The following is a 23,423-nucleotide window of genomic DNA, read 5'->3' on the forward strand; positions in this document are numbered from 1 at the left end:
TAGCAATCATAGAATCATAGAGTCATAGAATATCCTGAGTTGGAAGGGACCCTTAAGGATCATCAAGTCCAACTCTTGACACCGCACAGGTCTACCCAAAAGTTCAGACCATGTGACTAAGTGCACAGTCCAATCTCTTCTTAAATTCAGACAGGCTCCAGCCCATCATTTGGCAGGGGAATGACTTCTAGGGGATATTGCTCATGGATGGGCTCACTCAGATGTCGGAGAGAAGCAGAGCTAACCTGGAAAAAAGTCCAGCCAAACGCCTCTGGGAAGGGTCACTGTCCCTCTGGTGCCACTGAGGTCGGCTGTCCTCACACAGATACAGGTAGGACATGGATCCTTGCTGCTGGTAGGGACCCACGGTGACCTGGACGTCACATTTGATGAAGGTGGATCTGTCTTCTCGGCAGTCAGTGGAAGAATGTGTCAGGCCACAGAGAATGGCCAAGGATGCTGCAAGGACAGGAAGGGAAAAAATAACCCAAACAGCCTACAAACTACAGATGTTAAGCAGATTTTGGCTACTGGTGCCTGTCATTTGATGCTCATGTCCCAGCCTCCCTTTTGGTACATCCTTTCTGAGGGTGAATAGTGTTTCATGCAACTCCTTCAGCCCCTTTTGCCTTGTGTGGGCCAGCATTACTTCCCTTGTGGGACAAGCACCCAGATGGTCTTTGGGATCAAATGACCCCACATTTGGGAGGAGGTGATTAAATAAGAGTACGGGCATTCCAACTGGGGAAGATGGACCATGGTTTAGAGACCAGGTATAAGGCACATCAGATGTGACCACTTCTGAGATCTAGTGCGGCTCTGAAATCTAGAATTAGATTTAGTGAAAGCATTGCACAGCTTGGAGTGCTTCAAGGGGGCTTGGGTGAATGGGGAGACTGCTTTGCTCCAGACTGGCCTGAGATTTGGTCTGAGTTTGACTCAGAGTGGTAGGACGTGTGATGGGAGCAGCTGCATGGTTTGAGATGTATTTAAGGAAAAAGAGATGTGAACAGAAATTAGGTTTTCTTATTCCAAATCCAGAAAAAAAAATACATTTAAAAAATGTGTACTGCCACTGAAGATCAAATCAGTTGAAATTATTGGTTTTATTAATTTATATTTTTTAAAGAATCATTTAAGCAAGCAGAGATCAAGACTGCTTCTCTCAAATCCCAGAGCTTGTGAAGACTTCAAGAATTTTTACTGATCCAGAACTAAACAAACAGTTGCAACAAACTCCTGAAAAGTTCTGTGTTAAAAGTATTACATCCTGTACCCAAGAGTGTTCCTCAAATAACAAAAGTGCAATACATAGGAGTTTATCAAGAAAGAATTTTCCTGATTTTCTTTTTTAAACTCTGGTTTGTTCCAAAGGTGTTTTTTTTTGTTTGCTGGAAAAGTATTGTTATCAATCTTAGCTCTTAAGTAATTCTGAAAATGGGTTTTGAAATTGAAGTAATGTGAAAATGCTCTATTTCCTATGTTAAAATATTTAAGATTTTTCTCAAAATGATTTAATATAAGGTATTTTCAAAAAGTTTATAGTTTGTGATTGTTTAACATTAAGGTATTGTTGTTAAAGATGTTTTTCAAAATATTAAAACCTGCCATTTCATCAGTTCTGAAATTCAGAGACAGAATCCACATTTTCTCTGTATTTTTCTTCTCTGGATTCAGAATAAGAAAAAAGTTGCCTACATCTTCATATGTTTTGCAATATGCTAGATCTTTTTCCCTCCCAAATCCAGTGACAATTCTCTTGTTCAGCATTGATTCAAACACAACCAAACACAGCCCCTGCTTCAAAGATCTACATAGAAACATGAGACACAAACAATAGACAGAGAAGCCTACCAAACTATGGTATGATGCCTATATTATTGCTTTTATTATCCAGAAATTATGTCTGGAGATGCCTGAGCTGTCCTCCAGGTCCCACAGAAGTCTCACACCCAAGTTTGTTGGAAATGGCACTACATACCTGTGCTTTGGCAAGTGAGTATCAACCAAGAGGACTAAACACTACAATAAACTTACCTTTGCACCATTTTTACCTGTGGCAAAAAAAAAATTCATTACAGGAATTTCTTCACAAGAAAGTTTGTTTGTTTGTTTGTTTGTTTTCTTCCAGCCAGGGTAGATGCGGCTGAGATCTCAAAAGTACTGCAGAAAATACAACCAATGAGGATGCTACTCCTTCCCTTTCTCTACAAAACCACAAGTTTCCCGTGGACAGAAGGAGAATTTGGTACCATTCCATAATAGAGTATAACAGCTTCTTCTGCCTTACCAGTGACAGAAAAGGCTGCGGTACATTCAGATGTGGTAACGGAGACTAGTTTTGATGTCTCATCATCTACAACAGTAATAAGGAAGATTACATTCACATTAAACACTTGAGGAAGAAAAAAGGAAAAAAAAAATACAGGCTAGGGAGCTAATCAAAAGAGATTTTGCTTTTCTTCTTTTGTAGTCCTGAAAATAAACTGGCTGCATTTTCCTAAGTCACTAGTGGAAAAACAGCTGAACCCAATTTTAGCAAATTTGGGAAATTGGAAGTGACCCACAAAATCTCCCTATTTTCCTCAGTACTTTGCTGATGTCAAATGGTTAATGTACATCACCAGAAGATATTTCCTGCATAGCCCTCAGAGCTCAGCAGAACAGCCTGTTGCCATTTGGATACCCTCAAAATGTTACACAGAAATCCTTGCTGAAGCACCCCAGCATCTTCATCTCAGTGTTATCACGCCTGTAGGAATGCAGGGCCCTGCATTCTGCCAACTGCTGAAATTATTTTTAACTCAAACCAGGCAAATAAACTTATTTATTTAACAAATCTAAGCTAAAGAATGTGGCTAGAAAGGGTTTTAAAGAATTTAAATGGAAGCAAAATCCAAGAAAATCCTGCTTAATCATATACCTGATAAGCAAACCTCAAACCACTTTCTCCCTCTCAGGCAGAAGGAGAGAGGGAGCTCATTTCCACACACTACAGCTCTGTCCATCTGATGGGGACACACTTGGGGAGGTGTCCATTTCTCAATCCTTGCTTGAGGTTCTGATATTCCCCCATTTCCAGAGTATTTGATACTTTTCTCAGTTAGGAGGAAGTCTTGGCTTTTCATCCCATTCCTCTAACCATTAAATTCAAATATCCCTTGGCTGTAAAATGCTGCCACTACCTCCTGTCACAACAGTGAAAATAAAAAAGAATTAACTAAAGATTGCAATACACACAGCATATCCTAAAAGTATATAGCATGCCCGTTCTGGGACACTTCTCCCTACTTAATTGGTTAGTGTTTGAACCTCAGAATGAAGCTTCTTTATGCTTTAACTACTCTATAAAGATAGAATCTGCTGATCACACGTTGTACAACCCCATCACTAAGATTAATGCATTCATCCCATCACGGCTTCTGTTTTGAGGTCAGACACAATGGCAGCCAAATCTCTGCATGCTGGTGACGGGTTAGGGACCCACTGCCCCCAGCCCTCTCTTTGAGGGATGCTCTGGCTTAAGCCAGGAGCCTGGGATGTTCAGCACAAGGGCTTTGTTCTGGGTCACTGTTTAATAACAACTGCCGGACATGTGATGAGACTAAACCCTACAGGAGTTCCAAGGGCAGCTGCAGATTGATTGAACAACTGCCCAAGGAGTCTCGGTGCCAAACCACACATCCCCAGTTATCCACTGCTCACAAAATGGACTGTAGAGCATAACATTAACTTGTGCTTAGCAGAGAAAACAAAGGGTAAAAAATAAATAAATAATAACGGTAAAAATAAAAGAGAAGGGAGAGGAAAAAGAGAGACCTGTTAAGGTCAAGTCCAACCTTTCCCTATGAAGAATTGCTCCCTACGAGACATTCATTTTGCACAGCCGGGTCCCAAGAGGTGGCTTTGCAAGCATCTATTCCACCGCCTGATAGATCTCACTGTCAGAACATTCTTGCCATGTAATCAATATGCATTTTTTTTTCCTCTTTCTTAATTTCATTTCCAGATTTGAAGGGCAGAAGGGACCATTTGGACCCATCAGAGACCCTCACTACTACTCAGATTCCAATTGCCACCGCATGCCCTCTTCAGATCTCCTGCACTTACTCATACAAATCACCCCATTTCCCTGGTTATAGTCCCCTGTGGCCCTACCCCGGTGCATCGCCCTGGTACATTTGCATGGCTGCATCCAAGGCTCTTTCATCTCGCTCCTTTTGCTCCATGCAATGAGCTCCACCAAGCTATGTCTCTCATTTAAACCAGCCTCATTTCATTTCTAGATTTTAATCTGAACCATCTTCCCTAAATATCCACTTTTACCAATGTAACCTGGCCAAGAGCAGGCCAGGGATTTGATCTAAAAGAGATCTCAAGAACCGTTACATCGGAGCCCTAAAGCCTGGCATGTTATTCCAAGCATCTTTACACAGCCAGGCAAAAAAAATAAATAATAATAATAATAATTACTATAAAAAAAAAATATCTGAGCACCACACTCAGATTTTTCACTGATGCATCTTCCTATCAGTTCACCTCCTTTTAAAGACACTTCTACACCTTCACCCCAGTGTCCAACATGCAATCTCAAACACTGTTTTACTGCAAAATATATATATGGTACTTACCCCAATATCACCTAATTGGAATATTCTGTTATTTTCTCACCTGCCTCAAGCTTCCTGCCAGTCTTCCCATCTTTCACAGGAGCACAATTCAATCCCACAGACATTAGCCATTTGTTCTGGAAATTTAACCTGAGATGAACAGCCCCCGCACCTCTATCTGCACTCCTCAAGAGCATTGCAACATGAGTAACAAAGGGAGAAACAGGGAAGAGAAGAGCTCTCAGGATCAAGTCAGTTATCTTTTTACCAGAATTTTAAAGACCGGTGGGTTGGTTTTGTGTTTTTTGCTTTGTTTCTCATTGAAGGGACTCTGCTTTTGTCAATTTTGTTATCATTTTTTAAAACTTCTAGCATCTTTTTTTTTTAAAAAAAAAAAAAAAAAAAAAACTTTACTAGTTTTAAATCAACTTCCAATTTGATTTTTCTGTAGTTTGCAAAAGACATCAGTTTCATAAAAGCACCTGGACTGAAGTGGGAAAGAAGTCACATTCCCTACTTGCAGAGCTTTCTGCTATGGATTTGATCACAAGAGCAAGCCAGACAGGCTGGCTGGGGATTCCCACTTGAATCTCTCATCTTAAAGAGGTCAGAGACAACATGAGCTAGCACTGAGGTCCCAGGGCAAGGAGGATGTGCAAGCTGCAAGAGGCAAAGTCCCCCAGGCACGCAGCTGCAGGTAAAGAACGAGGTGAGGCTGGACTAACTGCACTTAACACCCTAAATGGTGAGGGATGCAATCCCCTAAGTATTAGGGGGAACTCTGGAAAGCAGCACAGATGTCATATGTAGATGTGCAGCCCATGTTCAAACCTCTCAGGGAGAGCAAATAGCCTAGCAAACTTTTAGAGACTTAATCATCCTGTACACATACCAATGACATACACAAGAGAAGCGTTTTTGGCAACTCAGCTGATGAGATCTGCAAGGCTGCAAAATCCAGAGCAGGAAATAGAGGGGTTGTCTTGTAAGCGGACTAAAGGAGGGTGAGTGCATCCCTTTGGTTAGGGGGGGTTTGCCCCCCTTGCACCTTCTCTTCCAAAAACCATAAAACAACAAGCAGGCAGCGATCGGCGTTCGCCTGCTGACATCTAGTGCCAATAAAAAACATTGCGGTCCTGCCTCTTACACATTTTCTCCAGACTCCCCCTGCTGCCTTACCCCCCAGTGAATTTTGAGCACAGTTATTAATGTTGTCACAGTTTGGATCAATTTGATTACATTTTATTCTGCTATTCTTTCTGCAATAACCAGAATGGCTTGTTTTATGGTCTGCTCTTTTTTGTTGTTGTTGTTGTTGGCACTCCAGCATGCTGCCTTTGAAAAAATAATGATAAATAGTTTTGTGGACTATGTTGAGATCCAAGAAAAAGAAAGAGAAAGAGGGAAAGAGAAGGAGAGGAGGAGAAAAAACTGAGCCCTTTACAAATTCTCAGCATCTCCGTTTGAGTGCGGGGGTGGGGGGGATTCTTTTCCTGGTATTCCTCATAGATAAAGAAGCAAACCAGTCTAAATGACAAGAGCTACTTCAGAATTTCAGAATAACAGAGGCTGGAAGGAACATCTGGTTGCCTCTCATCCTAACCCCTGACCAAAGCAATGATAAACATCACGTTGGATTGATTTCTCAGCAGCTAATCTAGTCGTGTTCTGACTGTCTGCAAGGATGGAGATTACCTTATCTTTGAGCAAAACCCTAGCAATGTACCCTGATGGAAACCCCCAAAACCACCATTCTTCCAGATCCCCCCAGGGAGGAGAGATCTCTGGTCACCTGGACAGCCACAGAATGGCAATGATTTCTGGAGGAGGTCTCTGGACGTTCTCCTGTCATCGGAGCTATGGAGGTGCTGAAGTGGTGTGCTACCAAGTGTTGCAATTCTGCAGCACCAAGGTAGTCCCTTTGTCCATAGGGTTTGGGGAACGGCACGTATCTCAGGGATTTAAAAATCTTCAATACTGCCTCTTGCAAGACATCAGGAGCTTAATCCTGTGCTGCCAATAGGGAATGGAGGAAGTATGTCTTGTTCAAACATGTGCCCATTTGTAAGCATTTCCTCCAAAATTCAGGAAAGCTCTTCTTTGAGAGAGCTGGAGAACATGGCAGCATTCCCTGCAGTGCTGCCTCTCTCCAGATAAAGAGGATGCTCTGGCTGTGGGACGATCCCATCCTGCTCTCAATGAATTCAAATCCTTATTTCCAGCTTCCCAAAGGTATGAACTGGCCATAGCAAGGCATTTAATCACCCTTACAGATATTCACCCTTCCCCACCAAGCCCTTACCCTGCTGATGCTGTCCTGTCATGCAGGAAAAAAAAAAAAAAAAAAAAAAAAGCCATTTAAGGTAGCTCAAGTCACTAAACCAGCCATGGGAGCCAAGAGGCACTTGGGTACCCAGCCCAAAGCTCCCATGCACATTTTATGTGAGATGGATTTCCCAAGGAATAGCTGCCACAGGGAACTGCTGTCACTTTGCACATCCCAAATATAGCCACAAAGCATGTGTGGCAGCTCTGGCCACAGGCACATGGTGGATCCAGTCCAAAGCCTACGGCCATTGATGCCAAAACACCCCCTGGCAGTAATGGACTTTGGACTGAGCTCAAAAAGCAAAAGCAGAGGCTATTTTGGCCCCTCTCCTCTCTCCAGGGCTGCTTCTACTCTTTGTTTCCCTGGGACAAGACACACTACGACCACTCCACCTTTCAGGTCAAGTTGGGGTTTTAGAGGATGTTTTTAATGCAACCCCAGGTTTTGTGTCTTAGCTGACCGTGTAAGCGTGGGGCAAGGCAGCACAGGTCAGTCGTCGTTGCATTGTCCAACATTTCACAAGGCGCACCGCAGATCGTCACCAAAGTCTGCCCCGGGTCAAAACCAGTCCCATGCAGGTGAACTGCTCCTCCAGCCAAGCCACCTTGGAAAAGGACAGAAAATGGATTTGAGTCACAGACCAACAACTAGCTATCATCAGGGGTATTTTTTTAAACTCATAACTTTTGCACAAAAAATTTATAGTTATCACAATCCATTACACAGTACCCCTTGGAGGAGCTGTGACAGCTCCTCGTGACTTACCCCAGTTGTGATACACGGCTGTCACCACCAACTGAGAGATGAAGGTCAGGTTGGAGGAAGCCCAGCCCCTGGGGACATCCAGGCCCAGCACAGGGTACTCTCCAGCAGGGAGCAGAGGAGCTGAGCACTGCAAAGTGGAGCAAGTGATGGTGACACCACCACAAGCAGAGTTTCCAATAAATACATGGATGGTGTCCATCTCTGTGACCTGGGATACGTTCATCCTTAAAAGGAGGCCAGTGGCAACAAGTGAAAGGAAAGTTGGTGTAGACTCCTCGCTGTAGCTTATGCTTCCAATGCCATAGGAGGTGCCATCCACTGTTAGCCTCAGAGCCCTAGTGCCTTTGCCTGGAGGCACCGTGCACTGGATAGCTACACAGGTGACATTGAGAATGAGACATGGGAGATAATCAATGAAAACAGAAGTCCTGTTCTTTCCTCTCAGTGCTGAGCCTGCTAATGTGAGCAGGCCCCCACCGTTGGTGCTGAAGTTTTGAGGGTAAAACCGGTGCACCTGAGGTGTGATGGTGACAACACCAACTGCCCTCCTGAAGCAAGCTTGCCCACTTCTCCTGTTGGATATGGAAATGTTATGTTCCCCGGGGGCAAGGCAGTCAATCTGGCACTTGATGCTTGTCTCGTTCCAGAAGGTTACCTTACAGACAGCCTGGTTATTCACGTGTACCACGGGGCTGTCACTTGGCCATGCCAGCCTCTGCCCTGTGATCGTCACGTAGGTGAATGTCCCGTTGGTCTCCCAGTCCACCAGATCCACAAGAGGGGTTGACTGTTCATGAAGGTGGAGCGTACAGTCCCCCAGGCAGACACTGCTGATCCCGTTGACAGTCACTGTGACATTAAGAGCCCAAGATGACTCAGCCAACTGATTGTAAGGCAAAAGCTGTGCCCCTGGAAGGACGATGCAATGAATGGCATTGTTATTAGAGCTCTGGATCTCACAGGAATAATTACCATCCAGGCTGACTTGTACCCTGTTCCTCCTGGATTTTAAAGCAACACCAGCTATAGTAAGCAGCATCCCACCACAGATTGACCCTTGTGATGGGGATATGGAGGTTATCCGTGGAGTTACTGTGAGGGTCTGCAGCCTTGCTGCCACACGAGCATATCCGAACTGTCTCTGGATAACCCGCACAGGGTAAGTCTCAGGTTCCAGGTTGTCCAGTGGTAAAGAGCACTCATAAAACAATGCAGACTCATTGCCATGCTGAAACTCAAGCTCACACTCACTGTCTCCAAGCTTAGCCACAGAACCAGTGATGTTTATCCCCTGGATGCTCAAGAGCAGGCTGATCGCTGTGATTTCTGTTTCAACACTGGTAATCACAGGTGTCAGAGCTCTTTGGTAAAGAAAGGTGGTGATGTTTTTTGCAACAGAAACATGCTGAAGTGAGCTACTGCTAATGAGTACATTCACTCTGACAGAGATGTCTTGAGAATCTTCATTAAGCAAATCAGCAGCTGGTGGGGTCAGGCACCAAATGGTCTCCTCTTCCAAGCGGGTAACCAGGCAGGTTTGCCTGTTCATTGAAACAGAAATCAGGGACTGATTTTGGCTAAAGCCAACCCCAGAGATCGTGAGCAGTGTTCCACCTTGGGAGAAAAACACACCACAAGACAGAAGGACATTATGTGTAGGAAAGGAATTAATAGTTAAAATTCACAAACCATGATAAAGCTGATAAGCATAACAGTTTATCCAAGCTGAATGGAAGAAAGAATTAAGTTCTTTTTTTGGAACAGGACAGCCACTGAAAACAGCAGTCAAGTATCAGCATAATCCTATGTAGGCTAGAGGCTGACATTCTAAGATAGCCAGGGACCATCATGGCAGCAAAAAAATCACAGCATCACAGAATGAAAGGAAGCAGTTGTGAGAGGACCCCTGAAACTGAACAGAGACTCAGCTCTTCAGGGAACGAGGTTTAGGGAGGCAAGTGTGTGGATGGTAAAGACAGCTTGGTCCTTTTGCATACAGGGAAACAAGATGTGGTTGTTGTTGTTATTAAAAACAAACAAAATCAAACAGACCAGAACCACAGAGCTTCCTTCAGTCTTCAGTTCCTCCTGGTGCCTCAAGCAGAGGGCCAGGTTCCATATGTGCCATGCACAGACAGCCACTTGTCCTTGAGGAAGTGGCCAGAGAAGTTGACACAATAATGAGCACTTCCAGCTTCAAGACCTCTCCTACCTACATGCTCCAAGTCAGCATCATTTAAGATGGGGAAAACAGGTAGGGGAAGAGAAGAGCAGGTCCCCCACCACAGGAGGTGACCAAAGGTTCCCACGCATGGGCTGAAGGAAGGCAGGTTGTCTGCTTTCCCCTGGGGTTGCCCGCATTTTTTGTTCTTCCCCGGGCCTTCATTTATGACCGTGGAAGATGACAACAAATGTGCAAGTAGACTCTTGGTGTGAACCATTCATATGAAAAAATAATTGAGGAGATACATACATATCATACAATAAACATTAATACAATACATAAGGTTGTGATATCCAGCTGAGTCAGGCCTTGTGTCTAGTGTTGGAAGCTGGAAGTTTCCTGGAATTACCATCATATGCAGCTCCAGTCATATCATCTCCCTAAAGCATCCTACATTTGGTGGACTGGTTATCTTTGCTCTGATCCTAGGATGTGGCAATGGAGTCTCCCTCTCCATAGTTAAAGGAGAAAGAGCTTTGAGGGGCTGTGCCACCCACCTGGCAGCCAAGAGTAGGTACAAATTATCTGGGATAAGCATGAATCCCGATGGCTGGATTTACATGACTGTGCAAAGCAGCAGTCACCCTGTCTCCTGTGTGCTGAGAATATAAACAGCACTGAAGAGCAGCAGTCTGGATTTTAGAAAGCGGTAATCTAAAAAATTGCAAATCCCTCAGCATTCCCAATTCCATGCTCCCAAGCCTATAGCTGCCTCACTTAAAGCCAGCTGAAGCATCTCTCCATCTTCCTTTAGTTTGCCTCCCAGTGCCCTGCCTTGCTTAACCCTCTTTGTACATTAAGCTCATGCCCTTCCTTTTCCCATGGCCTAGCTGAAAAATAACTTATTTTATAATGGTGTTCAGTTTCACTGAGCTCAAATCCAGAATTTAGATGGCCACACAGATTGCACAGACATCCAGTGATAAGAAAAAAGGGGTGAGGGAAGGTGCTTTTTGTATCAATGAGATTCTAAATTGGTTTAAGCCCTTCACAAAACTACAGCCAAGAGTTAATCAGTTATTTAACTTCCAATTCACCCCTAAAGATAAAAGAAAGGTGCAATATTTTTTTTCTTAATGTAGATAATTCTTAAGAAGTGATAACCTTTGCTCTCTAAGCTCTCATCTTTAAAGGCTTGAGCACGTCACAAACTATTGAACTAATCATGTACCACAAAGCCTGAGTTTTGTATTTTTAGGTGAGTTGTGAGGCTGGGAAAGGAATGCGTGGAGAACCTGCAGTTATATCACAGGAATTTGTTTTCAAAGGGTTCACGTAATATTCACTAAATGGATTCAACCCCACACCCCCAACCACACGACAAAATAAACAACCTCAAATCTGTGTTTTAAGAGTTAAAGTGAAATTTGTTTTTTAATTCAGTGATACTTTGCTCTGAAACACAGCTGAATGATTTCCCATGTTTAAAAGTTTGGAATGTGATTAATGAGTATTTAAGTTTTGATTAAAATTAACACTGAAGAAGGTTTGTTTGTGTATGCTTTTGTTTGTTGTTGTTGTGGGGTTTTTGTTTGTCTTTATGAGTTAACAAAACTAAATGCTCTAACTGGGATCAATTGAAAAAAGAGTTTGCTTGAAACCACGATTCTACCATGCCTACCATTTCATTTCCACACAGAAAGCTGTGAAATTTGGAGGCGTAATGACTGAAAGATACAGCACGGATGAGTCAGGTGTGGGAGTGCTTTCTATTCCCAAAGGGAACATGCCAAGATACATGAGCATAGACAGGGAAATCACATTCAAAGCACAGGTTCCCCTGAGCCAGCTGACCAGATTGAGGGATGCTCACTACGATCCCACATTTCCAGGCTGCTTCTGTCTGCCAGTTGGTGTCTGCATAATAAAGAGTCACAGATTTAAAACACCTTCACTTAAACTGATGTGAAATGGGATGCCCTTCCCAGTCCTGCAGGGAAATTGTGCCCTTGATCCCTTTGACCTCCATAAGTGGCTGCAGATGTACCGCCGCTGCTTACCCAGAAAGGAGCCGCAGCACGGCTCAATGCTGAAGATCTCCGAGACATAGTGGATTAACAGCTCTGCCCTGAAAAACAAGCAACACAGAAGGTTTGGGTTTGTTTGGTTTTTTTGGGAATTGTTTGTTTCTATTTTCCTCTCCTTCTGCAATGCTGTTCTTTCCTCCTCAGAATTGGAGGGCCAAATGCCCACCCTTTGCTCTATTTCCCAAGGAACCACAGCAACAAGACCACCCAGTTTTCCAGGTGATTTGAGCTATGTCTGTCAGGAACCTTGTCTATTGGCAGCCTGTGGGCCAAATGCAGTCCGTGCAGCACAAATGAATTGCCTAAATGAAGAAACAAGAATGAGGGCTACATGGCTACACATCCCAGTGTAGCCATGCCAACAGACCGGAGATCCTGAGAACAGCTGCCTCCCCTCCTTTATTCCTCCCATGGGAACTAAGTAGTGGAGATAACTGCAGCAAGAGGAAAACCAGGCATAACCTCCCAAAGCCCACTCAGACAGGGGTGTAGCTCTGCTTCTGTCCCACTTGCATCTATTTATCCTCCTCATCACCCTCCTTTCAAAAACAATCCCTGCCCTAAAAAGACATGGTACAGCAGCACACCTTCCCAAGCCTGCAATCCATCCCACCAGAGATCAGGGTTGCCTTCTGAGACAATCCATCTCCCTCCACTCTCTGTTCCTGGAGACAAAGTGATGGTGCTGCTAACAGACTCCAATATCAGATGGGATGAAGCCCCGTGCATCATCCCTCTGACCACAGGCTTCCTGCTTCTGAAGTCCATTGGTGCAACGAGCAGCTTAGGGTGGTTTTTGAGCAACATGTGCAGCCCCTTCCTCCTAATACCATCGTTTCAAAATCATTCCTAGCAATTGTCACAGATAAAAGCTGTGTAGCTGAGGAACAAAACTGTGCTGCTTGAGAATGCATTGCTGATCTCACTTCCAGGTGTGTTTTCCCCTGCATTTTAATTCATTTGTACAGCATTTATCTAAGAAAAAACTCAGTGTCACCTTAAAATACAGGAATAGAATCATTTGAAAACTCTCCAAACAAAGCATTTTTTTCCAAACTAGCTTGTTTATTCTCATGAAAAAAAAGTGTTTCTTTTCTTCTGCTGTTTTTCTACAGCAGGATGTATCTGCATTTGACCTGAATTTGTGAATACCTTTGATTGCCTGAATATGCATTTTTCATCAAATCAGCTGTTTTTTCTAAAATGTTTCTCTCCTGCCTCCTACTGATCTAAAGGGAGTTAATTGACTGGCATTAGCAGTTTGCTGACTTGGGTTCCACAGATCAATAAGTGCCTTGATAATTATTCATAATTTTATACCATACAGCAGATTTCACTGTTAGGCACAGGATTTGTGAAAACTTTTACCTTTATTTTCAGATTAACCCTAAAATACCAAATAGGATAGAGAAAGAAATTTATATCTTAAGTGCACACTTTCACACTACCTGTTTGATGTGACAGCAACACCGTTGATTATGACAGAAACATTGTACCATCCTGCAGCCAAGGCTGGAAGGGTCACGTTAACACCATGGTCTGTCTGTGCTTGGATCTGTGCCCAGGAGTGCCCAATTTGGACCTTGACTTCTGCCCCTTGGTAGCTGGTAAACAAGGATATTCCAATCTGAAGCTCCTGACCCCCTAGAGAGGAGAATTGATGAAACCATTTCAGTGTTTCTGGCAAGTTATTTTAGCACGTGTAAGCATCACCTGAGGATGAGTGTGGAGTCTCATCATCCCAGAACAGGTCCATTCTTGTCCATCAGCCAAAACTAAAATCTAGGAAACCGCAGTGTTTCTGTGTCCTATTCATCCCTTGGCTTCCCTGATAAGATCATCAGCCACCAAGGTTGTCTTGAGACATTAGTACTGTGAACTTGGCTATGCTCATCTAGAGCTACTTCTAGATGAGCTCAGTCTAATAAATATTTAGGGTAAGATCTGTATGTCCTTAACATAAATGTCTATCCTAAATATCCACAGCTACTTAAGAGTCAAATCCAGAATTTCTAAAGCTCATGAACTGGAGCTGAGTGAGGGATTTCTCCTAAATCCCTGACAATGATCCACACCACACTTTCCAGCGCTAACTTTGGAGGTATTTAAACTTTAAAGGAGCCTCCCACAGCTAAATGAAAACTAAATGAAAATTTCCTTGAGTGCCTGAAGTCAGATGCTCATGAATACTCCAAAGCACCTTGTTTTCAGGAAACGGGTCACTCTCTCCTATTTAAGCTCAGTTGTGAGCTAAATTACATTCAGATGGGAGAGGGTACTTTCCCTTACTTGTGTATTCCGTAGTAATAGAAAAAGACAAGAACTGTAGGGAAGGGAATTTCATAACTTAAATTCCTCCTGAAATAGCTTAAAAATGTAGGCTGGTATGCTTCAGTGCAAATAAAGGCTCTGAGATAGCTATCTGCATTCAAGGAGGAGAAACAGAGCCTTTATGGCATGATTTATCTTATTCTGAGGAAGATACCCAAGATAGCTCTGCTGAATCCCACCACAAAACTGCTAATTTCTCTTTGCAGACCACATAACAAACACAGGCAGAGACGTGTTCAGGAGGTAAATCTCATCCCACAGTCAGCTCCAAAGAATGTGGGTTCAGCTGCTCAGCAGCAGAAACATACAGGACCAGAAGGAGTCTTCCACTACAATTCCCTACTGTCAGACAACTACACTACATAAATCCCTTTCCTAAATTCATCAGGCAAAAGGTGTTAACAGCCCTTTACCATATACAGATGCTGCCCAGCCTGACACACCTGTCTACCCACAGCATTGATCCAGAATAATTACTGAGGACCAGCTGAGCCAGAACAGCTCCATTTTTGTGCACTCCTCTTCCTCACTTCATCACAGAATCATCTAGGTTGGAAGAGACCTCCAGGATGACCTAGTCCAACCTCTGACTTAACACTAACCAGTCCTCCACTAAACCATATCACTAAGCTCTACATCTAAACATCTTTTAAAGACTTCCAGGGATGGTGACTCCACCAGTTCCCTAGGCAGCCCATTCCAATGTCTAACAACTCTTTCGGTAAAGTTCTTCCTAATATCCAACCTAAACCTCCCCGGGCGCAACTTTAGCCCATTCCCCCTCTTCCTATCACTAGGCACGTGGGAGAATAGACCAACCCCCACTTCACTACAGCCTCCTTTAAGGTACCTGTAGAGTGCGATAAGGTCACCCCTGAGCCTTCTCCAGGCTGAACAACCCCAGCTACCTCAGCCACTCCTCGTAAGACTTGCTCTCCAGACCCATCACAAACTTCGTTGCCCTTCTCTAGACTCACTCAAGCACCTTGATATCCTTCTTGTAGTGAGGGGCCCAAAACTGAACATGGTACTCAAGGTGTGGCCTCACCAGAGCCGAGTACAGGGGGACAATCACTTCCCTAGACCTGCTGGCCACACTGCTTCTTATACAAGCCAGGATGCTGTTGGCCTTCTTGGCCACCTGAGCACACTGCTGGCTCATATTCAGCCGACTATCCACCATCACTCCCAGCTCCTTCTCTACCAGGCAGCTTTCCAACCACTCATCTTCCAGCCTGTAGCAGTGTTTGGGGTAAAATATTTTTTTTATTTTATTTTCTTTCTACAGGAAACAAAAAGAGATGGTCATATACATGGTGGACACAAAAACAGCACAGTTCCTTGCAGAGGACTCAAGCACAGAGCCCCAAAAAAAAAAAAAAAAAAAAAAAAAAAAAAAAAAAAAAAAAGCACTCAGGTCCACAAATGCCAATAGGATATGAATGCACAGCAGCCCCAGCAGGGATAAACACAGACTTATCCTTCACAGATGAAAAAGGTGACCCTGCTCAGTCTCTAGGTAATACCACACCTATGTGGTCAAGCCCCTTGTGGCATGTACTGAAACTCTTTGTGAATTCTCTGGAGAGTTACACAAATGGCTTGATATACCTAGGGTTTAAAACATAACCCAAAACCAGAGGTGTACCCCACAACATCCCAAAAACAAGTTAGCCAGCAACCTCTCTAAATATCCTTCTATTAAAGGAATTCCAAGCACTTAAAATCTAGATGGCTATAAGGTCTAAAGACTCTACAACCAGCAAAACAATACAAAAAAAGCTCAAGAAATATGAGAAACTGTCCCTAGCCCTGAAAAACACTACACCTTACGTGCCTACTAATGCTGTTATCAGATACTCACTGTCACAGGGAACTTGGGTGAACTTTCCCCTAAACCCTGCTCCATTGCTTTAACACCAAGGGTGTAACTTCGATAATAATTGACATACAGGTAAATGCACAAGGTCACGTTCACAGTAAACCTCATAATTCTGCAAAAATCATAAGAGACCTAGAACCACAAAGCAAACACGAAGTAGCATCATCTTCCTATCCATAAACATGCTCTAAAAATTACTCACCTGAAGAAAAGATGCATGCATTAAATGCACCTACTTTCTATATAGCTTGCTTTACTCTAAAACATCCTACTAGTTGTTGCCTCAAAAAGACGTGCTTACCTCTCTCAACTTCGAAACACATCAGCCCATGCACTCTGACCCACCTAAAGAAGCATGCACCTGGCTGAAGGAAAAATAAAGCACTTACCCCAAAGAGCAGCTCAGGGGGAAAGAGCTCTCTGGTGGGCCACAGCTGGCCCACCTGGCACTCAACCTATCACCTGGGAAAGGGGTTGGGCAAAGAAAAAAATGTAGAAATCAAGCAGAATGAGCAGCAGCTGTGTTGTTTTTGTTTATCTGGCTTAGCTTGACAGCATGTAAAGCACAACACAGAGAACTGGGCTGTTTCTAGAAGCAACAATTCCCATGCTTTTGCTTCAGCTTTGAATATTGAAAGAATAATCTAAGTAAGTAACTGAAACTATTTCAACTGAAATTAGCTCAAACCTTTCTTTGTACTTTCTTTACACTCACGGTGGATGAAGACATCTCTATATTAATTCTCTTAGACTTATAGCTGTTTTATGCTCTCACCTTGTCCTAAACAGAGTGAATTTTTATGGTTTAACTCATCCTTAACAGAGACTCATATCCAAATAGCAATTTTATCCACCAAGCAGAGGCCGGGGTCATTTGAGTCTAACACAGCCCCCAAAGCTGTTACAATCCCTGCAGCCTCCAAGAAACTTTTCCTTTCCACAAAGCAGGAGAGTCTCTACAAAGCTCCCCTCAGCTCAGAGATCCTCTAAGCAGACCTGGAAACCAACAGATTTCAATTCAGCATGCACAGAGTAAAATAAAAGTTTGAAAGCCTGTGAAGCTGAATATATTAATAACACGAACTCTTTGGACTCTTGGTCAATTGTCAGCTTAATCCTAGATGCCTGGAAGGCATTGGTGTAATTTATTTATTCTTTTTATTACATAGGAGGAAAAAACTATATTAAAAGCTGAAGCCATGGAGGTTCTGAATAGATGATTGAACTCAGCCCCACCACCGTTCAGGAGACACTATAACATAGAGGAATTTCTTGCACCTTGGCTGCCTGCAGCTAGAAAAATCTCCCCTTGGTGCTATCGTACCTGAATAATATTCAAATGGTAAAGGACGTTTTCTCTTATTTATGCATTCTGGAGTAATAGGAAATGACAAGGGCACTGGGGAAAGAAATGGAAATAGGCGTGCAGCAAGAAGCCCGCTTTATCACCAGCACAGTCATCTCACCCCTCACATCCCCACTAATTCTGGCCACATCACTGAGCTGGGGAGAGCTTTGTTAAGATGTGTACTGGCGAGGTTGGAAAAAGAGAGAAAAAAAATCAGAGTGTATCCTTGGAAACAGGGGAATAGGGTACATAGAAATCACAATGTGAATCACAACCCTAAATAAAGCTATTCAAAAGACAGAAATGCTAAATACTCCATGGTGTCTACTCAGGATTTTGCCCCTGCAAAGCCTGTGAAGTCTATGTTCATATTCAAAAGTAATGGTTCATCAGGTCAAAAAGAAGGAAACTGGCTTGGAAACAGTAACTACCAAAATGAGCACTGCCTCTCTTTTGTTTTCAGCAATCTAAAACGCATGTCACCCTCTGACTACAGCCCACCCTTTGGGACTCTGGAGAAGTGCATTCTCCAAAGCTCATTTCTCCTGCCACTGAACCTGCTACCAAGAATGAGTGGGTGGGATTGTTTCAGAGAAAAGTTAGAGAAGTATAAACTCTAAAGGAACAACATACTGTACTTGACACTCTGCGGACATGATTCATACTGGGCTAAGGCAAGCAACTCATTTTCTTATATAAGATAGAGGAAAAAAAAGAAAAAAAAGAAACCAGGTGTGATCAGAACCTGCAGGGGGCACGAGGACTACAAGATAAAAGAATCACAGAATCACAGAATTTCTAGGTTGGAAGAGACCTCAAGATCATCGAGTCCAACCTCTGACCTAACGCTAACAGTCCCCACTAAACCATATCCCTAAGCTCTACATCTAAACGTCTTTTAAAGACTTCCAGGGATGGTGACTCCACCACTTCCCTGGGCAGCCTGTTCCAATGCCTCACAACCCTTTCAGTGAAGAAGTTCTTCCTAACATCTAACCTAAAACTCCCCTGGCTCAACTTAAGCCCATTCCCCCTCGTCCTGTCACCAGGCACGTGGGAGAACAGGCCAACCCCCACCTCGCTACAGCCTCCTTTGAGGTACCTATAGAGAGCGATAAGGTCGCCCCTGAGCCTCCTCTTCTCCAGGCTGAACAAGCCCAGCTCCCTCAGCCGCTCCTCGTAGGACTTGTTCTCCAGGCCCCTCACCAGCTTTGTCGCCCTTCTCTGCACCCGCTCAAGCACCTTGATGTCCTTCTTGTAGCGAGGGGCCCAAAACTGAACACAGTACTCGAGGTGCGGCCTCATCAGAGCTGAGTACAGGGGGGACGATCACCTCCCTAGTCCTGCTGGTCACACTGTTCCTGATACAAGCCAGGATGCTGTTGGCCTTCTTGGCCACCTGAGCACACTGCTGGCTCATATTCAGCCGACTATCCACCAGCACTCCCAGGTCCTTCTCTGCCTGGCAGCTCTCCAACCATTCCTCTCCCAGCCTGTAGCTCTGCTTGGGGTTATTGCGCCCCAGGTGCAGGACCCGGCACTTGGCCTTGTTGAACTTCATGCAGGTGACCTCAGCCCATCGGTGCAGCCTATCCAGATCCTCCTGCAGAGCTTTCCTACCCTCAAGCAGATCGACACACGCACCTAACTTGGTGTCATCTGTGAACTTACTGAGGGTGCACTCAATCACCTCCTCCAGATCATCGATGAAGATATTAAAGAGGACCGGCCCCAGCACCGAACCCTGGGGGACGCCACTAGTGACTGGCCTCCAACTGGACTTGGCTCCATTCACCACAACTCTTTGGGCCCGGCTATCCAGCCAGTTTCTAACCCAACAGAGCGTGCGCCAGTCCAAGCCAAGAGCAGCCAGTTTCTTGAGGAGAATGCTGTGGGAGATGGTGTCAAAAGCCTTGCTGAAGTCAAGGTAGACCACATCCACAGCCTTTCCCTCATCCACCCAGCGCGTCACTTTGTCATAGAAGGAGATCAGGTTCGTCAGGCATGACCTGCCTTTCATAAACCCATGCTGACTAGGCCTGATCGCCTGCTTGCCCTGCAACTGCTGCGTGATGACTCTCAGGAGGATCTGCTCCATGAGCTTCCCTGGCACTGAGGTCAAACTGACAGGCCTGTAGTTCCGGCCCTTCTTGTAGATGGGCGTCACATTTGCTAGCCGCCAGTCAACTGGGACCTCCCCCGATCACCAGGACTGCTGATAAATGATGGACAGTGGCTTGGCCAGCTCCTCTGCCAGTTCTCTCAGTGGATCCCATCCAGCCCCATTGACTTGTGCACATCCAAGTGCCGTAGCAGGTCACCAACCAGTTCTTCATGGATAATGAGGGCCACATCCTGCTCCCCATCCCCTTCCACCAGCTCAGGGTACTGAGTATCCAGAGAACAACTGGTATTGCCGCTAAAGACTGAGGCAAAGAAGGCATTGAGCACCTCCGCCTTTTCCTCATCTCTTGTAACTAAGTTTCCCCCCGCATCCAGTAAAGGATGGACTTAGTCCTCCTTTTTGTGTTGATGTATTTATAGAAACGTTTTTTGTTATCTTTAACGGCAGTAGCCAGATTGAGCTCCAGAGGACAAAAGAAAACAACAAAAAACAGCATAACATCACCAAACCCCATGGACCTCAATTTCTTCAGTCCCACCACCGTCAGCAATAACAGCAGTTCTGCAGATGATGTCCCATACACGTCCACTTGCGCTTAAGCACTTTTCACCTGCTATGCCACTTTGGTTCCTGCTCAGTGATACAACAGTAGGGTTTAAGGAAGGGTCATACTGGAACAAGTTGGTGACTGTTGTTGATTGGTACCCAGAAACTAGCGTCACGTGGACAGCAACATCTTCTGCTCCCTGGAAACAGAAGCAAGGAAAACATCAAGGATAAGAGTGCACCAATACAAGAAAAATAGTTGTTTCTTATATTCATGTATTCAAACATCTCCCACATTTAATAAGTCAGGCACATGGCACTGCCAAATTTGCATATACATTAGACTCAAATGTGTGTGTTTTTGTCTCTAGAGGCACGTCTGTGGAGAATTATAAATCTCGAAACAATCACAGACCATGCAGATTTTCATTTGCTCTATCTGCAATAGCTGAAGTCATAGGCATTGACTGTTATATCTCTACACTTAAATGGTTACATGTAATTTTGCCCTGCATCAGTGAGCACTGCTGCTAAAAATCCTTAGGCATGTTTTTGCATGACACACATATAAAGTCCAGAGGAAGTCCGGATATAAACAGGACGACTTGTGGCTGTAGAGTGTTCAGCAATATGAGTAAGTGCAATTCTCCCAGGCATGTTTAATCTGCTAGCAGACACTGAGCTGAAAGGGGCAGCATGCAGTTTTCCTGGAGTTAAAAGCCCCGTTTGTGTTTGCGTGAGGTTTAGCTAGAGATCATGCAATCTGTTAAATCATGTTAAATCATGTTAAACTGATTTTCAAAAATCTAACAATCTATTGTTGATTATGCTGGTCTAAACTGGACTTTAGACTGTAGGTGGAGTCCAGGTTAAACTATCCTGTAGCCTAAACTTGGCTGATAGACTACCATTTGCCCTTTCACAAGTGTAGCTCAGGCCAGGACAATATAGAAAGGCCTGTAAGCTCTCCCCACACAGCTGACTGTAGCCAAAAATATGTGGTTTCTTACCCGAGAGGGAACTTTACATTCAATTCTTGTTGAATTTCTGGCATTGTCCAAAATTGGGCAAGGCTGAGATCCAAACAACACCAGGTTTACCCCTTCCAGACCAGTCCCCCTGAGAGCCACTCTCAGTCCTCCTACAAAACCAATTATTCTGTTACATCAAAGATGTGGAATGGCCTTTCTGACATGCAAAATATTCTTTATGAGTAGCAGACTACAAAAGCAAGTAATGTCTACTGCCTGATCTGATGATGATCCGCTTCCACTTTGCTATGCCCTGGCTTCCTCTTTCACCCAAGATCCTTCTTGTTTTCAAATCCAATTTGAATTCTTGTCCATGATACCAGTGGACTAGGTTTGTTTCTCAGTTTATTTTTTAATGACATACTTATTTAAGCCAGCAAGGTCTGGTCTGTGATCTCCCCCTTAGAAAGATCCCCAGCTCAAGAATGAAATAAGGAAGGAAGGAAGAAGCACTAAGAATGAAAAATGAGCTTAACACAGCAGGTGCTTTCACAGTTCAAATAGCTGCCAAGCACCCCGCTGTCAAAAAAGCCTGTAGCATGTGTCTAGGAAACTTAGGTTAGACAGGGGACTTGGCAGGGCTTGAGTCTTAGCAGAGTTGTGAGCAAAGTCAGGGGGCTCAATTCTGTGAAGCGCTGAGCAACCTTGGTTCTCATTTGTGCCAGCCAGAGCTAAGCATCCTCAGTCACATGCAAGATCACACCCAGCACAAGTTAGGCTTGCACTTGGCCTTTCTGCAGTGGCCAATTCCAGCAAATAGCCAAGGCGGCCCCTCTGCTTTTTCAAGCGAGCAGAACATTTCAAAGAGGAATAGAAAAGAGAAAAGTAACAGACGTTAATGGAAATTCTAACCTGGACTTAGTCCTTTGATGTGGTTCAGAAGAAAGAAAAAATTAAAAAGTAAGAAAAATTCCTCAAAACTTACAGCTGCTTGCTCTGAGTGCCAAGGACATTCTCGCTTCAATAAGGCAGAGTTTTAGCACTATGGCAGGACAGACAGGCTGCTCAGACAGGGATTTCATTATTGCAGTCACTCAATGTGCATGTGTTATCAGGGCCATATTATAACTACTGAGCTTTTATGATGCTTTTCATGAATGATACAAATAAACTTCTATAGGAAAGACTATAATATTAGTGGCAGATTTCTTGGTATGTTTTCCTCAAAACATCATTTCCTCCTAATTCTGAAAACTACCAGAGAAGTCTAGAAGTATCATCCAGAATTCCTCTAACTGGCAGCAAAAGTGGGTAAACAGCAATCAGGTATGCTAACAGAAAGCTCATTCTGTTCTTGGGAGCACAGTAGTATCTTTGGAAAGTCATCCCACACTTACAGAAAGTTAGGTCATGGTGAACTCCCAGCATGGCACCTCTGAGACCAGTGATATTTTGACAAGAATGACCTGATGCAGCAAAGTACAAGCTGCTTCTTGTCTCCTGCCCTGTACCATTAAGTTTGCAGGACCAGAAACAAGGAAGAACTCAAAACTGAATCCACTCGGCTTATGTGATAGTTGTCAGATAAGGAGCCTCAGATTTAGAGTACAAAATTCATGCATGTTGTGTAAAGACTAATGCTCTTAAGTTTTGATATCTACACATATCCATATGCAATGAAATACTGCATATGTGCACTTTACGATAAGATTGAAGAGAGGTATTTTAAATGGAAGAAATTAAAAACACAGATGGAAGCTGTAATTCTTTCCAATTAAAAATGTTCAAGGCATATGTAATGTAAGATAGCATTATACTTGCTTTCTTTTTAATGAGTGACAGATCACTGTAATTGGGAGAAGAGCTGGATTGTCAGGGAACAAAATGAGAAGCAAGACCCAAGCACTAAAACTTGTCATTGTTTTTTTCCCATTTTTTTTCTTCATATGAATTAGAATGAGTCTCAACCTTATGCAGCATATGACTTTCATTAGGGAAAAAAACAGGAAAGAAAAGGACTAGGATAGTTTTCTTTCTATACACCACAACAGGAAGAGAGGAGATCTTGATTTTCAGTTTAGGAATTCATACATTCTTCCAAGTCCACCCCAAGGTCCACACAGGTTCACAGATCATAGTTCCCTCCTTCCAGCCACTCCAAGGAGGCCATCTAACCATCTAAACACAGATGAGTTTTCCATTTTATCACTCAGAATAGAATAGAATCACCTCAATCACCTGAGATTAACCAAAGTTTAGCCATTT

The 23,423-nt window shown here is 43.8% G+C and overlaps 1 protein-coding gene across 1 annotated transcript in view; it reads right to left on the reverse strand.

Moving 5' to 3' along the window:
* Positions 1-23,423, reverse strand: part of PKHD1 (PKHD1 ciliary IPT domain containing fibrocystin/polyductin) — a 253,965-nt gene that overhangs the window by 197,607 nt on the left and 32,935 nt on the right. The window contains exons 27-33 of the mRNA XM_032185191.1: positions 21,198-21,328; positions 20,252-20,387; positions 13,404-13,599; positions 11,929-11,996; positions 7,705-9,318; positions 7,400-7,543; positions 246-459 (exon numbers count right to left, since the gene is read on the reverse strand). Coding sequence (XP_032041082.1) covers positions 246-459; positions 7,400-7,543; positions 7,705-9,318; positions 11,929-11,996; positions 13,404-13,599; positions 20,252-20,387; positions 21,198-21,328 — 2,503 coding nt within the window. The remainder of the gene's footprint in view (positions 1-245; positions 460-7,399; positions 7,544-7,704; positions 9,319-11,928; positions 11,997-13,403; positions 13,600-20,251; positions 20,388-21,197; positions 21,329-23,423) is intronic.

Source organism: Aythya fuligula, chromosome 3 (assembly GCF_009819795.1).
Source record: "Aythya fuligula isolate bAytFul2 chromosome 3, bAytFul2.pri, whole genome shotgun sequence".
Lineage (NCBI taxonomy): Eukaryota > Metazoa > Chordata > Aves > Anseriformes > Anatidae > Aythya > Aythya fuligula.